General features: G+C 40.4%; 1 protein-coding gene across 7 annotated transcripts in view; it reads left to right on the top strand.

The window, feature by feature from the left end:
• The window catches only part of atp11a (ATPase phospholipid transporting 11A), a 129,286-nt gene that overhangs the window by 67,254 nt on the left and 45,871 nt on the right, over positions 1-16,161 (top strand). For all 7 annotated transcript variants that reach the window (XM_034177574.1, XM_034177582.1, XM_034177559.1 and 4 more), the window contains exons 2-6: positions 8,967-9,089; positions 9,212-9,301; positions 10,534-10,614; positions 13,349-13,456; positions 15,397-15,525. In XM_034177574.1, coding sequence (XP_034033465.1) covers positions 8,967-9,089; positions 9,212-9,301; positions 10,534-10,614; positions 13,349-13,456; positions 15,397-15,525 — 531 coding nt within the window. The remainder of the gene's footprint in view (positions 1-8,966; positions 9,090-9,211; positions 9,302-10,533; positions 10,615-13,348; positions 13,457-15,396; positions 15,526-16,161) is intronic.

The following is a 16,161-nucleotide window of genomic DNA, read 5'->3' as shown; positions in this document are numbered from 1 at the left end:
AATTGTCTAATCAGCTTCTGTTGCAGTTGAGATTTGAACTGAGTTGTTTCGTGCCTGCAGGGTGAGAAGCTGATATATATTTAAGCCAGGAAGTGTTTGCTGATTGTGTGCACCCTTTTGAGCTGTGTCTCTCTGGGTGGAGAGTGTTGGACTCACCTCATGTTTTCTTTCTTCACAGACTCGGTTTGTCGCGGCCACCTGGGGGGGTGTCAGCGGGGTCCCTGGGTCCGAACTGCTGTGGCTCCGGACCGTTTGCGCTGCTGAGAGCGCGCCGTGTTTTCACCTCACCAGACCGCGGACATTTTTGTTTGTTTATCACTGCACTCATTATGATTATTAAATTCTGTTATCTTTTGAACCGTGCTCTGCTTATTTCGTGCTGGGTCCTGTCAAACGCTGGGTCGGTGCTCCGACCGCGTCCGACACATAACAAAGTTGACCATTTTTGTCTCAGGACACACTTCTGTTAGGGACTGAGCTCATTTTGAAGTTACATGATGATGCTAACATTGTGTATGAGCTTTTAGGTTCCTCTAGACTGCAATGATTTTTTTTTTTTATGGTATGTGAAGTTGAGATATTCCTGTTTTTTGTGATATAACATCTCATGGTTTTTGTTTTTGGTAATTTAGTTGCATATCATGAAGATTTCTTCAAAGGAAAATTCATTCCTGCCTGAATTGATCAAATGTAATAAAATAGTGGTTCAAATACCCTTTCATGTGTTGCATAGGCCAGGTTTGGGAGCGAACACTGGGGAAGTGTGTTGCCACATCCATCACACTGCTGAACCTGCCTGGTCCTCGGTTGGCACCCAACTAAGTAGTCGAGTGGTTCATTCCCACCTCCAGAAAAGTAGCAGTCTATTTGCCACAGCCATATGAAATGTGGGTGTCCACTTCAATCAATCCATTTTTTTATATAGCGCCAAATCACAACAAACAGTTGCCCCAAGGCGCTTTATATTGTAAGGCAAGGCCATACAATAATTATGTAAAACCCCAACGGTCAAAACGACCCCCTGTGAGCAGGCACTTGGCTACAGTGGGAAGGAAAAACTCCCTTTTAACAGGAAGAAACCTCCAGCAGAACCAGGCTCAGGGAGGGGCAGTCTTCTGCTGGGACTGGTTGGGGCTGAGGGAGAGAACCAGGAAAAAGACATGCTGTGGAGGGGAGCAGAGATCGATCACTAATGATTAAATGCAGAGTGGTGCATACAGAGCAAAAAGAGAAAGAAACAGTGCATCATGGGAACCCCCCAGCAGTCTACGTCTATAGCAGCATAACTAAGGGATGGTTCAGGGTCACCTGATCCAGCCCTAACTATAAGCTTTAGCAAAAAGGAAAGTTTTAAGCCTAATCTTAAAAGTAGAGAGGGTGTCTGTCTCCCTGATCTGAATTGGGAGCTGGTTCCACAGGAGAGGAGCCTGAAAGCTGAAGGCTCTGCCTCCCATTCTACTCTTACAAACCCTAGGAACTACAAGTAAGCCTGCAGTCTGAGAGCGAAGCGCTCTATTGGGGTGATATGGTACTACGAGGTCCCTAAGATAAGATGGGACCTGATTATTCAAAACCTTATAAGTAAGAAGAAGAATTTTAAATTCTATTCTAGAATTAACAGGAAGCCAATGAAGAGAGGCCAATATGGGTGAGATATGCTCTCTCCTTCTAGTCCCCGTCAGTACTCTAGCTGCAGCATTTTGAATTAACTGAAGGCTTTTTAGGGAACTTTTAGGACAACCTGATAATAATGAATTACAATAGTCCAGCCTAGAGGAAATAAATGCATGAATTAGTTTTTCAGCATCACTCTGAGACAAGACCTTTCTCACAGTATTACTAGAGGTCAGGGTAATGCCATCCAGAGTAAGGATCTGGTTAGACACCATGTTTCTAAGATTTGTGGGGCCAAGTACAATAACTTCAGTTTTATCTGAGTTTAAAAGCAGGAAATTAGAGGTCATCCATGTCTTTATGTCTGTAAGACAATCCTGCAGTTTAGCTAATTGGTGTGTGTCCTCTGGCTTCATGGATAGATAAAGCTGGGTATCATCTGCATAACAATGAAAATTTAAGCAATACCGTCTAATAATACTGCCTAAGGGAAGCATGTATAAAGTGAATAAAATTGGTCCTAGCACAGAACCTTGTGGAACTCCATAATTAACTTTAGTCTGTGAAGAAGATTCCCCATTTACATCAACAAATTGTAATCTATTAGACAAATATGATTCAAACCACCGCAGCGCAGTGCCTTTAATACCTATGGCATGCTCTAATCTCTGTAATAAAATTTTATGGTCAACAGTATCAAAAGCAGCACTGAGGTCTAACAGAACAAGCACAGAGATGAGTCCACTGTCCGAGGCCATAAGAAGATCATTTGTAACCTTCACTAATGCTGTTTCTGTACTATGATGAATTCTAAAACCTGACTGAAACTCTTCAAATAGACCATTCCTCTGCAGATGATCAGTTAGCTGTTTTACAACTACCCTTTCAAGAATTTTTGAGAGAAAAGGAAGGTTGGAGATTGGCCTATAATTAGCTAAGATAGCTGGGTCAAGTGATGGCTTTTTAAGTAATGGTGTAATTACTGCCACCTTAAAAGACTGTGGTACATAGCCAACTAACAAAGATAGATTGATCATATTTAAGATCAAAGCATTAAATAATGGTAGGGCTTCCTTGAGCAGCCTGGTAGGAATGAGGTCTAATAAACATGTTGATGGTTTGGATGAAGTAACTAATGAAAATAACTCAGACAGAACAATCGGAGAGAAAGAGTCTAACCAAATACCGGCATCACTGAAAGCAGCCAAAGATAACGATACGTCTTTGGGATGGTTATGAGTAATTTTTTCTCTAATAGTTAAAATTTTGTTAGCAAAGAAAGTCATGAAGTCATTACTAGTTAAAGTTAATGGAATACTCAGCTCAATAGAGCTCTGACTCTTTGTTAGCCTGGCTACAGTGCTGAAAAGAAACCTGGGGTTGTTCTTATTTTCTTCAATTAGTGATGAGTAGAAAGATGTCCTAGCTTTACGGAGGGCTTTTTTATAGAGCAACAGACTCTTTTTCCAGGCTAAGTGAAGATCTTCTAAATTAGTGAGACGCCATTTCCTCTCCAACTTACGGGTTATCTGCTTTAAGCTACGAGTTTGTGAGTTATACCACGGAGTCAGACACTTCTGATTTAAAGCTCTCTTTTTCAGAGGAGCTACAGCATCCAAAGTTGTCTTCAATGAGGATGTAAAACTATTGACGAGATACTCTATCTCACATACAGAGTTTAGGTAGCTACTCTGCACTGTGTTGGTATATGGCATTAGAGAACATAAAGAAGGAATCATATCCTTAAACCTAGTTACAGCGCTTTCTGAAAGACTTCTAGTGTAATGAAACTTATTCCCCACTGCTGGGTAGTCCATCAGAGTAAATGTAAATGTTATTAAGAAATGATCAGACAGAAGGGAGTTTTCAGGGAATACTGTTAAGTCTTCTATTTCCATACCATAAGTCAGAACAAGATCTAAGATATGATTAAAGTGGTGGGTGGACTCATTTACTTTTTGAGCAAAGCCAATAGAGTCTAATAATAGATTAAATGCAGTGTTGAGGCTGTCATTCTCAGCATCTGTGTGGATGTTAAAATCGCCCACTATAATTATCTTATCTGAGCTAAGCACTAAGTCAGACAAAAGGTCTGAAAATTCACAGAGAAACTCACAGTAACGACCAGGTGGACGATAGATAATAACAAATAAAACTGGTTTTTGGGACTTCCAATTTGGATGGACAAGACTAAGAGACAAGCTTTCAAATGAATTAAAGCTCTGTCTGGGTTTTTGATTAATTAATAAGCTGGAATGGAAGATTGCTGCTAATCCTCCACCCCGGCCCATGCTACGAGCATTCTGACAGTTAGTGTGACTCGGGGGTGTTGACTCATTTAAACTAACATATTCATCCTGCTGTAACCAGGTTTCTGTAAGGCAGAATAAATCAATATGTTGATCAATTATTATATCATTTACTAACAGGGACTTAGAAGAGAGAGACCTAATGTTTAACAGACCACATTTAACTGTTTTAGTCTGTGGTGCAGTTGAAGGTGCTATATTATTTTTTCTTTTTGAATTTTTATGCTTAAATAGATTTTTGCTGGTTATTGGTAGTCTGGGAGCAGGCACCGTCTCTACGGGGATGGGGTAATGAGGGGATGGCAGGGGGAGAGAAGCTGCAGAGAGGTGTGTAAGACTACAACTCTGCTTGGACTTGCCCAGTTTCTGAGGTCTTCAGCACTGAGGCGCCTGTGCAAAGGATCATGCAGAGAAATGTGCCACATGACCATAAATGTTGTAGGCAATATTTCCTCACAGTGCAAGTAGTTTGCCAAAGTCATCTAAGCGGTACCCAAAGTTACTTCAGACAGACCAAGTATCAAAGCCATCTAGTTGTCACCTTATGTCACTGGTTGGTGTCCATGACTGATAACCACAATTATGAATGGAAACACCAGAACGTTGAAGATGTGAACCTTTGTTGTCCTGCAAAGATATCAGCATCATCAAACACCTCTGTCCAGAGACCTCATTAAGCCGTAAGTTCTTCCCAGGCATCTCTAGTCCACAACGGCTGAGGTTCCATGAGATGTTGACATGGTGTATTGGCATATACAGTAGTGTTCAGAATAATAATAGTGCTATGTGACTAAAAAGATTAATCCAGGTTCTGAGTATATTTCTTATTGTTACATGGGAAACAAGGTACCATTAGATTCTCACAAATCCAACAAGACAAAGCAATCATGATATGCACACTCTTAAGGCTATGAAATTGGGCTATTAGTAAAAAAAAAAAAAAGTAGAAAAGGGGGTGTTCACAATAATAGTAGTGTGGCATTCAGTCAGTGAGTTTATCAATTTTGTGGAACAAACAGGTGTGAATCAGGTGTCCCCTATTTAAGGATGAAGCCAGCACCTGTTGAACATGCTTTTCTCTTTGAAAGCCTGAGGAAAATGGGACGTTCAAGACATTGTTCACAAGAACAGCGTAGTTTGATTAAAAAGTTGATTGGAGAGGGGAAAACTTATACGCAGGTGCAAAAAATTATAGGCTGTTCATCTACAATGATCTCCAATGCTTTAAAATGGACAAAAAATAAATAAATAAAACAGACGCGTGGAGGAAAACGGAAAACAACCATCAAAATGGATAGAAGAATAACCGGAATGGCAAAGGCTCACCCATTGATCAGCTCCAGGATGATCAAAGACAGTCTGGAGTTACTTGTAAGTACTGTGACAGTTAGAAGACGCCTGTGTGAAGCTAATTTATTTGCAAGAGTCCCCCGCAAAGTCCCTCTGTTAAATAAAAGACGGGCAGAAGAGGTTACAATTTGCCAAAGAACACATCAACTGGCCTAAAGAGAAATAGAGGAATATTTTGTGGACTGATGAGAGTAAAATTGTTCTTTTTGGGTCCAAGGGCTGCAGACAGTTTGTGAGACGACCCCCAAACTCTGAATTCAAGCCACAGTTCAGAGTGAAGACAGTGAAGCATGGTGGTGCAAGCATCATGATATGGGCATGTTTCTCCTACTATGGTGTTGGGCCTATATATTGCATACCAGGTATCATGGATCAGTTTGGATATGTCAAAATACTTGAAGAGGTCATGTTGCCTTACGCTGAAGAGGACATGCCATTGAAATGGATGTTTCAACAAGACAATGACCCCAAGCACACTAGTAAATGAGCAAAATCTTGGTTCCAAACCAACAAAATGAATGCCTTGCAGATGTGAAAAAATCATGAAAAACTGTGGTTATACAACTAAATACTAGTTTAGTGATTCACAGGATTGCTAAAAAAGCAGTTTGAACATAATAGTTTTGAGTTTGTAGCGTCAACAGCAGATGATACTATTATTGTGAACACCCACTTTTCTACTTTTTTATACTAATAGCCTAATTTCATAGCCTTAAGAGTGTGCATATCATGAATGCTTGGTCTTGTTGGATTTGTGAGAATCTACTGAATCTACTGGTACCTTGTTTCCCATGTAACAACAAGAAATATACTCAAAACCTGGATTAATCTTTTTAGTCACATAGCACTACTATTATTCTGAACACTACTGTATCATGTGGTATGTATTAAATCAGTTCTTGTTTCTTCAAATTTTTATGACAAAATTAAAAGGTAATGGAATAATGCATTTGATCCTTAACACTGCAGGGCGGTGGTGGTGGCCAAGCAGTTAAGTGTGCTTGTTTTCAATGCGAAAGGTTCCCACACTGAAACCCACCCCTACCTGTTCTCTGTATAATATGGATTTGAGTCAGGAAGGGTCTCCGGTGTAAAATGTGTGGAAAATCAACATACAGATCCACTTCGGACCTGCTGTGATGGCCCTGAGTGAACACAAGTGAACAACCAAAGGGACTTACTGTCCTCTTTACTGCAGTAATCTTTGGTTGGGTCATTTTGAAAATCTGTCATTCACTGACAATTCAGACATGAAAACAAAACACTGAGCATCAAAACTTCAGATGGGAAAACTGAATTGTTGAAGGCTTTCAAAACAAAACAAAAAAAATCTTGTCATGCCATTAATGTTGAGGTGATCTGTTGTTTTGAAGGTGTCCCACTTTAAAAACCTAATTTAAAAACAGACTGTTACTGACAAACAATGTAGGCCGTCACATTGAATGGAAAAATCTTTGTGTAGCACTGGTTGTGTTTAATGACAAAGGTGCTGCTTTGTGAGGTAAGACATGGTCAGGGAGCAGCTTCTACCAGGGCATCAAAACTAAGACCAAACCCCAGCTTACAGAGTAAAAGTCGAATGATACGAATCACTTCCACTGTTCATTTTTAAGTACAGGTTGATATTACTCATCACTTTTTTTAAATTACTGAAGAGCAACAAAATCGTGACCCATCCTGCAGGCATCAGCTTTCAGGCATCTTATCAGTCTGTGTGTGTTTGTGGGTTCAACATTCCTGTCAGAGTCACATGCATGTCCTTGTATCCATGGTAACAAAGCCTTCATTCACTGAGAAGTTATTCATTCTTTCTAAGCCTGTAAAATATCTGAGAACAGTCACATGTTGTGCATGTGTGTGTGTTTTAGCAAGATGAGTGTTTCAAAGTGTGAATCATTATTCCAAATGGAGAAATCCCCCCCACCCCCCCAACCAAATGACTTTTTGCCAGTTATATGTTGAAGCATCTTAAACTAAGATTCTGTCACCATTGATGAAGTTGATTAATTAGTAACTCTGCTTACAGTACCTGTTGTTAAGTGATGGGGCATGATCTGTGTCCAAAACAAAAGCCTCGTCATTCGTGAGGGGCTCGGAGTAGAGCCTCTGCTCCTTCGCATTGAAAGGAGGGGCACATCCAGTAAGGATGCCCCTTGGATGCCTCCCCAGACAGCAAATAGATCCGGGCCAGATGTAGTCCAACATCTGGTGCCAATCCTGAAAACAGATCCGGTCCAGACAGTTTTTGCACCCTGGCCCAGATCCGGCACGGCTCTGTTTACAGTTCTGGAACAGATCCAGTCCAGATCTGAACTGGATCCACAAAACACCAACCATTTACAGACCATATCTGGCACGGATCTGGGACAGATGTGGTCCGCATCACAGCACTGTGGCGGGAACATGGGGCATAACGATAAGCAATTTTATCTGCACTCGGTAGAAACTATCCATTAGCGGTTATAAACTCTGTACTCTGTAATCGTGATTGTCACTGACGCTTTTTTAAATGCTTATTGCAAAGCGGTTTGTTTCTTTACGACAATCAAGTTTTATAAGTCCAGGGACACTGATCTGTGTGTTATAGATACAAATCAGTTTCCTCTGATCCACGGAACTTACCCCTGTAAAAGTTGTTCCTGCCACGGTGCTGTGATGCGGTCCACATCTGCCCCAGATCCATGCCAGATATGGTCTGTAAACGGTTGGTCTTTTGCAGATCCAGTTCAGATCTGGTCCGGATCTGTTCCAGAACTGTAAAGCGGAGCCGTGCTGGATCTGGGCCAGGGTGCAAAAACTGTCTGGACCGGATCTGTTTTCAGGATTGGTACCAGATGTTGGACTACATCCGGCCCGGATCTATTTGCTGTGTGGGTCCCTAGGGAGGTGTTCCAGGCACGTCCAGCTGGAATGAGACCCTGGGTAAGACTCAGGACTGGGTGGAGAGATTATATGTCCACACTGGCCTGGGAACGAATCAGTATACCACAGTCAAAGGTGGTTAATGTGGCCCGGGAAAGGGAAGTTTGGGATCCCCCGCTGGAACTGTTGCCCCCACTACCCAATCCTGGATAAGCTGTTAAAAATGTGTGTGTGTTTGTGTATGTATCCATTGGGATTGTACTACTGCTGCTAGAGTGGATTTATCCATTGGGATTGTACTACTGCTGCTACTACTACTACTACTACTACTAATAATAATTATAATAAAGGATTAATGTAATTTTACAACTAAAACATTGTTCATTGAATCATTTCTGGGTATTCTTGTTTTACTACTATACTGCACCACTAAGTGGTAATGACGAGGCACATAAAAAGTGTTATTTTGTAAAAAATAAATAATGAATAAATTAAGCAGCAGCCTGGATTGAAGCTTGTTTTTGTGAATGTATTGCAGTGAAGTTGAATTGTCAAATAGAAGCACTTTATTGACTTTAATGTGCTGCCAGTGTATTCTGTACAGTTCTAATATCTATCACAATCCAAGTATGTGATCGGGACTCATTTTGGCAGATAAGCTATATTAAAAGACTGTTCTGAATTAGGGGCAAAAAATCTGATTGGGACATCTATAGTTCAGATGAATGCTGGATCTGAAAGGAACTTGAGTTTTATTAGATCCACAGAAACTGGAAAACAGTTGTAGCTGCCTCTTGTACACTCACTGGTGTGATTTATGTTTTTCTGCAGTGTGCTGGTGAGGAGAACTGGGTTGACAGCAGGACTGTTTACATTGGACACAAGGAGCCTCCTCCAGGAACGGAGGCCTACATACCCCAAAGGTTCCCAGACAACAGAATAATTTCCTCCAAGGTAAGTGAAATAAATGTACAGTTTTTCCAAAGGTGCACTACTGTCTCAGAACATTAATTTTCAGTCCACAATCATTAATGCACAGAGAACTTAAAGTGTGTTTTTTCATCGTTTGTTTGCAGTACACATTTTGGAATTTCATCCCCAAGAATATGTTTGAGCAGTTCAGAAGAGTTGCCAACTTTTATTTTCTCATTATCTTCCTGGTTCAGGTACGAGCCTTTCATTCATCACTAAAACAGGCTTCTGTGATTTGGGATTTTTATTTTTGAAAATGTTCTTAGTGAAATGATCAGATATGGTATAATACAAAGACATTAAGTGTGTTGTTGGGAAACCTCCTAGGACCTAGGAAGACCAGGGGTTGTGGTTGTTTCTCCAGGTGAGACTGGAGTTGCATCAGGAAGAGCATTTGGCATAAAACTAGTGCCAAATCCTGATGTGGTTCTGTGCAGGATCCTCTGTGGCAACCCTGAACAAACTGGAAAAGCTGAAAGTCAAACAACAACAAAGTCTGGGGCAAATCCTCATAAAAGAGCTAAAAAAAAAAAAATTCAAATTATTCCTCTAAAACAGCTATTCCCAATCATAACATCACGGCTCACTTTGAAAACTGAAAATTCTTTGAGGCCCATCCAAGACTTTAAAAACACTTTTGATTGACACAAGACTTAATTTAAATATTTTCTTATGTTAAAATGGGTTAGATCAATGACTTTGTTTTATTACTTCTGATTACATTTTAAAAATCATAAATAGGTTTGGGTAATTTTAAAGTTTAACATTTTAATGCCCTCTGAAGGCCCGCCTGCACTGCCATCATGGCATGCCGGGGCCCCGCACTTTGGGAATCACTGCTATAAATTTGAAGATGGCGAATGATGGCTGGGAACAAATTTCCCAAAGACTTAACTTGAATCGACTCCATTAGACAGATGCTACTGTGTGATTGTGCTCCATCTTGGGCTTTTATTTTGAAGGATTAGCACTGGCTTTGAAATATTTTTCCCACACCCAATTGGAAACCTACCAGCTTAGTCAGCTGGATTTCATGTTTTATCTTAACAACTAACCAAACCTGAGATCCTAGAAACTCCTTAGGACCTTTCAAAAGATTTCCCTTTGCAGCCACATTCCCCTTTAATAAATGTTGTTACTCGCCCCACAGATCGTGTCACTGTGCATTCGATATGTGGGACAGGATACCTTTTTATAGAGCTTTGCAGTTTTTACAGTGCGTGATGTATTGTGCTCCCTAAACTAACTGTTATGTAGGAGAAAGCTGAATGTCACTAGTTTTGATGAAGAGCTGATGGTTAGACTGGCTCTCTCCACTCGGAGTCCAGAATAACCTGACTCAGTAGTATGCTGTCACGGACTCACAAAGTTAAATAGTTATTCATTTTTCCACAAGATTCTTCATATTAATGTTCCTCCTCCTCAGTTGATTATTGACACTCCAACCAGTCCCGTCACCAGTGGACTACCTCTCTTCTTTGTCATCACCGTCACTGCCATTAAACAGGTGAGACCAAAATATTGTCACTCTGATTTGACCAGTACTTTTCCTTTTGCATTATAGATACTTCCCATTGACATAACATAATGACACAACATTAGAGCAGGTGGCTCGGTGATTAAGGACCTGGGCCACCAAAACGCAGACCTGGCTTTGAGTGCCATTCATGCCATCGGTCTGTGTCCTTGACCAAGACACTTCATCTGCTTTCTCACAGTCCACTCTGCTATAAATGGGTACCAGCCTGGGCTGGGGAAGTAACCTGTGTAAGGCTGTCGCACCATCAGAACACTGCCATCTACTGGCACCCAGATATATCACATGGTTGTCAACCTGAATCTCAATTTAACAGATGTTTCGGTTTTGCAAATGTCTTTTTTTAACAAATGAAAAAATTACATATTTTACAAAAATACATTTCTTTGTAAACACCAACACACACGTTACATTACATTCACTTGTGTTGGTTTTTACATAGAATGAATTAGTCAACCAATCAGTATGCGTGGATGCTCAGTTTACCCATAATCCCTTTGGGCATCTGTGTGTTAATGTGCAAATCTTCAGAATTAGTGCATTATTCAAAAATGAACAGATATGTGTTATTTTTCACTTTGTTTAAGAGTTGACATTAATGTAGTTATTCTATCCGGATTAATTTGATTTATAAATCAAAACCATAAGTCAAACCTGCTTTCCTTTTCAAGAAGTCTGCATCACAGCTGGAGCACTGTATGCTGTCAAAGTAAATGACGCTTCCCTACAGCAGTGGGGAGGGCGCACAGAGACAGAAGTGTTGACTCATTGGCTGTGTTTGGGTTTGTGATCACCTTTCACTTAATCAGAAGCATTGGTGGTGTTTAAACTTACAATCGGCTTGTTAGTAGCTGAGAGTGTACCGGAGACCATACTGAAAGTTATCAGTTAGCGGTTAGCTGTAGCTTCCGATAACGTTTTTGGTGGTTTAACCAGCTAACTAACATCTAACTTTTTTGGTTAGCTGTGCCCACCACTGTATGTATCAGTCGCTTGGATCCTTTCCTGATTGTAGCAGACATAGCAGCATGGCCAGAAAAATTGTACTTGGGCAACATCAATGGGGCAACACAGTTTCATTTGAACCCCTATGTGGTATCACAGGATTTGACCACATCTGGGGACGGCCGGCATGAACACGGCAGAATCCCCGGGTGGAGTGTGGGAGTTTCAGCACAAACCATTCAGCCCGGCTCGGTAAACTTAAAAGCATACTCGCTGTCACCTAGCGGACCTGCCGGTTTAAGGCGTGCCGGTTTAAAATGGTTTTTGCTGAAAGCCCCATCCTCCAAATGGTTTGTGCTGACACTCCCACACTCCGCCCGGGTATTAGTCTCTTCCCACAAACAGCGTCAATTCTAATGGGAAAATGGTGTACTGTTTCGTTTTCGGCTGCAATCATAGAAGTAGTCGCGAAAAGTGCAGTTTTTGGCAGTTCTCAATGGAGAATTGAAGACAAGGCAAATGGGAGAGGTTGTGTCAGTAAGTGTTAGCCTACACAGCTAGCCAGAGTAGCTGTGTTCTCTAAACCTGCACAACCGCCTCAACACGTTTGAGCCCTGGTCATAAACAAACCGCAACACTTGTCCACTTTCTGCCACATTGTCAGTTTTTCTTTGCATTGTCACTTTGTTTGCCTGTAATTTGCCCAAAAACTCAGAGAAAGTGCCATGTTTACATACATACATACAATACTCTCTGCACAATGATCAACAACTGTATATATTCTTGCTCTGGTCATGGAATTTGCACATATCCATTGCTGCTGAATGTTGTCCTGCCACTTTGCACTACAAGTATTTGTTTGTTTACAATTCTACACTTGATACTTATACTTTGTTATTATATTTCTACACTTGATACTTATACTTATACTTTGTTATTATATTTCTACACTTGATACTTATACTTTGTTATTATATTTCTTTAATACCTTCTTTTGTGAGGTCAGGGAGTCCAGAGATCAGGTATTTCAGTTCTCAATATGTCTGTGATGTATTGTAGAAATGACAATAAAGCTGACTAAGACTAAGATGTTTCTGTCCCCAGAAGTAGAGAAATTACATCAGATGCATCATATTTTACCTCTTTAGCACCCGCCCTCAAACGAGACTGCGCTGCCCAATTACCTGGTCTTTTCCCATGAAGGAAATAAAGGCTTACAAAATTCTCTAAGGAAATCTTTTTCAGAACTTTTTGATTTCACCATTTGTGTACTTGCCCAGCTACACTAATGAGGTTAGAGGGAATAAATACTGTACTACGTCTGTCATTCATGAAGTCTAAATTAGGCTAGTCTGGTGGAAATGCCAAGCCTGGTTTGAGGTTATCCTGTCCAGGTTGTCTTTTTAACATTTGCTCTGTCTGTTTTTCTTAGTTTGTATCAATCAGCAGCAAGTGAAGGAATGATTTTCCTTGATCCCCATTACCTCCATTTCCATAACCCACAGCTGCACACAAGTTGACCATCTTCATACACATGTGATATGATGCAAACATGAAACAAAACGAAAACTGACAGCTTGGGATGTGTATTCTCATGTACATAAAACTTAACCTGCAATGTTATACGTGATAACATATATTATTATTATATATTATTATTACTATTATATTAAATTTGCTCTATATATTTGATCTCTTGGAACCTGCACACATACATGTATATGGTAATATGTTTTACACCTCTCTCACTCTCTGCCAGGGTTACGAGGACTGGTTAAGACATAAAGCAGACAATGCAGTCAACCACTATCCTGTCCATGTGGTGCAGCATGGAAAAGTAGTCCGCAAACAAAGTCGTAAACTCAGGGTGAGTCTCTGTGTTTAGGTTTACATTTAACAGTGGTTCTTCGTCATGTTTCTGGGAATCAGTGGTTTTGCATATTTTTCATATTTTGCTGCTTCTTCCACAGCTCACTAGCTTCACTTAATTAACTGAACATGCAAAAGAATTGAACACCTCTGTTACACCATCAACGGCCCTGTGACTGCTGTCTAAACAGAGAAATACAGAAAAAAAAAATCATACATGCTATAATATCACCTGAGGTTTATTCAGATGAACCGAGGTTGGGCTAAAGTTATACCATGGGTATGCTATGGTTATTTTTGCCGGTGTTGGGAAGTTCACTGTTGAAATGTAATAGATTACAGGTTACTAGTAGTTACTGTGTTAAAGATGTAATAAGTAGTTTAACTATTTTAATTACTTCAGAGTAATATAGCATCCAGAAAGTATCCCCACAGCATGATGCTGCCACCACCATGCTTCACTGTAGGGATGGTGCCTGGTTTCCTCCAAATGTGACACCTGGCATTCACGCCAAAGAGATCAATCTTTGTCTCATCAGAATTTTATTTCTCATGGTCTGAGAGTCCTTCGGGTGCCTTTTGGCAAACTCCAGGTGGGCTGCCAGGCGCCTTTTACTAAGGAGGGGCTTCAGTCTGGCCACTCTACCATACAGGCCTGTTGGTACAGAGATGGGTGTCTTTCTGGAAGGCTGTCCTCTCTCCACAGAGGAATGCTGGACCTCTGACAGAGTGACCATCGGGTTCTTGGTCACCTCCGTGACAAAGGCCATTCTCCCCCAATCGCTCAGTTTTGATGGGCAGCCAGCTCTATGAAGAGTCTTGGTGGATCGGAACTTTTTCCATTTACAGATGTTGGAGGTCACTGTGCTCATTGAGACCTTTAAAGCAGCAAAAATGTTTCTTTGCCCTTCCCCCGATTTGTGCCTCAATACAATCCTGTCTTGGAGGTCTACAGACAATTCCTTTGACTTCATGCTTGGTTTGCGCTCTGACATTCACTGACAACTGTGGGACCTTATAATCAAACAGTTGTGTGTCTTTCCAAATCATGTTCAATCAACTGAATTGACCTCAGGTGGACTCCAAATAAGCTGGAGAAACATTTCAAAGATGATCAGTGGAAACAGGAGAGACCTGAGCTCAGTTTTGAGCTTCATAGCAAAGACTGTGAATACTTATGTACATGTGATTTTAGTTTTTTATTTTTAATAAATAAAAAAAAAATCTAAAAAAAAAAAAGGTTTTTTGCATTGTCATTATGTGGTATTGTGTATAGAATTTTGAAGGAAAAAAATAATTTCATCCATTTTGGAATAAGACTAACATAAAATCGTGGAAAGAGTGAAGCGCTGTGAATACTTTGCAGCTGCACTGTAACTTACTACATTTGATTATTTTCCAATAAATGTGTCAAACTGGACAATAAAGCTGAAAAATCTGACAAATATAAATTTAAATGTAACCGTGTAGACCTCACAACGACTACAGTCAAATCATTTAAAAAAGTTATTTAAAGAAACTTGATTTGAGATTGCACAAACGCCTGCTCCTCCCCTGCATCTCCCAGTGTTCACCTCTTTTCTGTCCTCCAAGCAACAACATTTGAATAATCACAAAACTGACCAGTTATGTGGAATAAAAGTCAGCAGATTTGCACAGTTCTTAAGTCTAGTGTCAAAGAAGCTGAATTTGAGTTTGCTTAGTAGACAGGATATGCAGTCCAAATTCAAGACAAGGAGCAATCAACTTTGTCATGACCCTCTGGGATACATATCTGTCAAAGTGAGAGCAGGGCTGCAAGCAGAACTGCAGCTTATAGGCAAATACATACAAACAACTACTAAGATTTGAAGTCAACATGAAGTATTCTGAAATTCTGCAAAGGAAATGTAGATTTTGTTTTGCGTCAACTGTTTGCATTTTTTTTTCCTGTCTTAGGTTGGAGATGTCGTCTTAGTAAAAGAAGATGAGATTTTTCCCTGTGACCTCATTCTGCTTTCCACATCACGAGAGGATGGTACCTGCTACGTGACTACGGCCAGTCTGGACGGAGAGAGCAGCCACAAGGTGTGTGCCAGTATTGTAATCGAGGCCCAAACCCAAAGGCTTGATCTCCCGAGGTCAAAGCTTGAAAGCTCAAGGCCAAAGCCAAGACATAAATGCATAAATTCAAGAAGGGTCGGGGGAAGGGGGGGGGGGGGGGGGGGAGACAACCAGTGATACTTGTAGAAAGATGGAGAATTCACACAAAAAAGGACACAAAGAATACAGATGTTTATATCTAACATGTATAAATTATATGATTAACTTTAAGAACAGCAGGTGTTTAAAGTTAAAAATACTACTGTGTACTGTACAGGTTGTTTAGATACCTAAATTGTATTTAAAAATGGCAAAATTCCATATGCCTTGAAAATGCCTTCAATTTTCTCGAGTAGAACAATAGTTTGAACCTTCAAGGCTGAGGTTTCCAACACCAAGGCCAAGGCCTGGTAAAGTTATGTGAAGGAAAACATGGGTCTTAACACCCATTAAGGCCAATGCTGAGCATCAACAACACACTATCACTGACTTTATTCAACCAGGAGATACATTACTCAAGTAAAGACAATGGGGCTTCATCATGCAGGTCCTTCTTATTTATCAAAAAGTCTTGAATGGCACCTAACTTGTTCACTTTTCTGTTTCCTGTTTTTTATATTT

The sequence above is a fragment of the Thalassophryne amazonica genome, chromosome 1 (genome assembly GCF_902500255.1).
Source record: "Thalassophryne amazonica chromosome 1, fThaAma1.1, whole genome shotgun sequence".
Taxonomy (NCBI): domain Eukaryota; kingdom Metazoa; phylum Chordata; class Actinopteri; order Batrachoidiformes; family Batrachoididae; genus Thalassophryne; species Thalassophryne amazonica.
The sequence above is the reverse complement of the archived record's forward strand: the minus strand, read 5'-3'. Positions and strand labels throughout refer to the sequence as shown.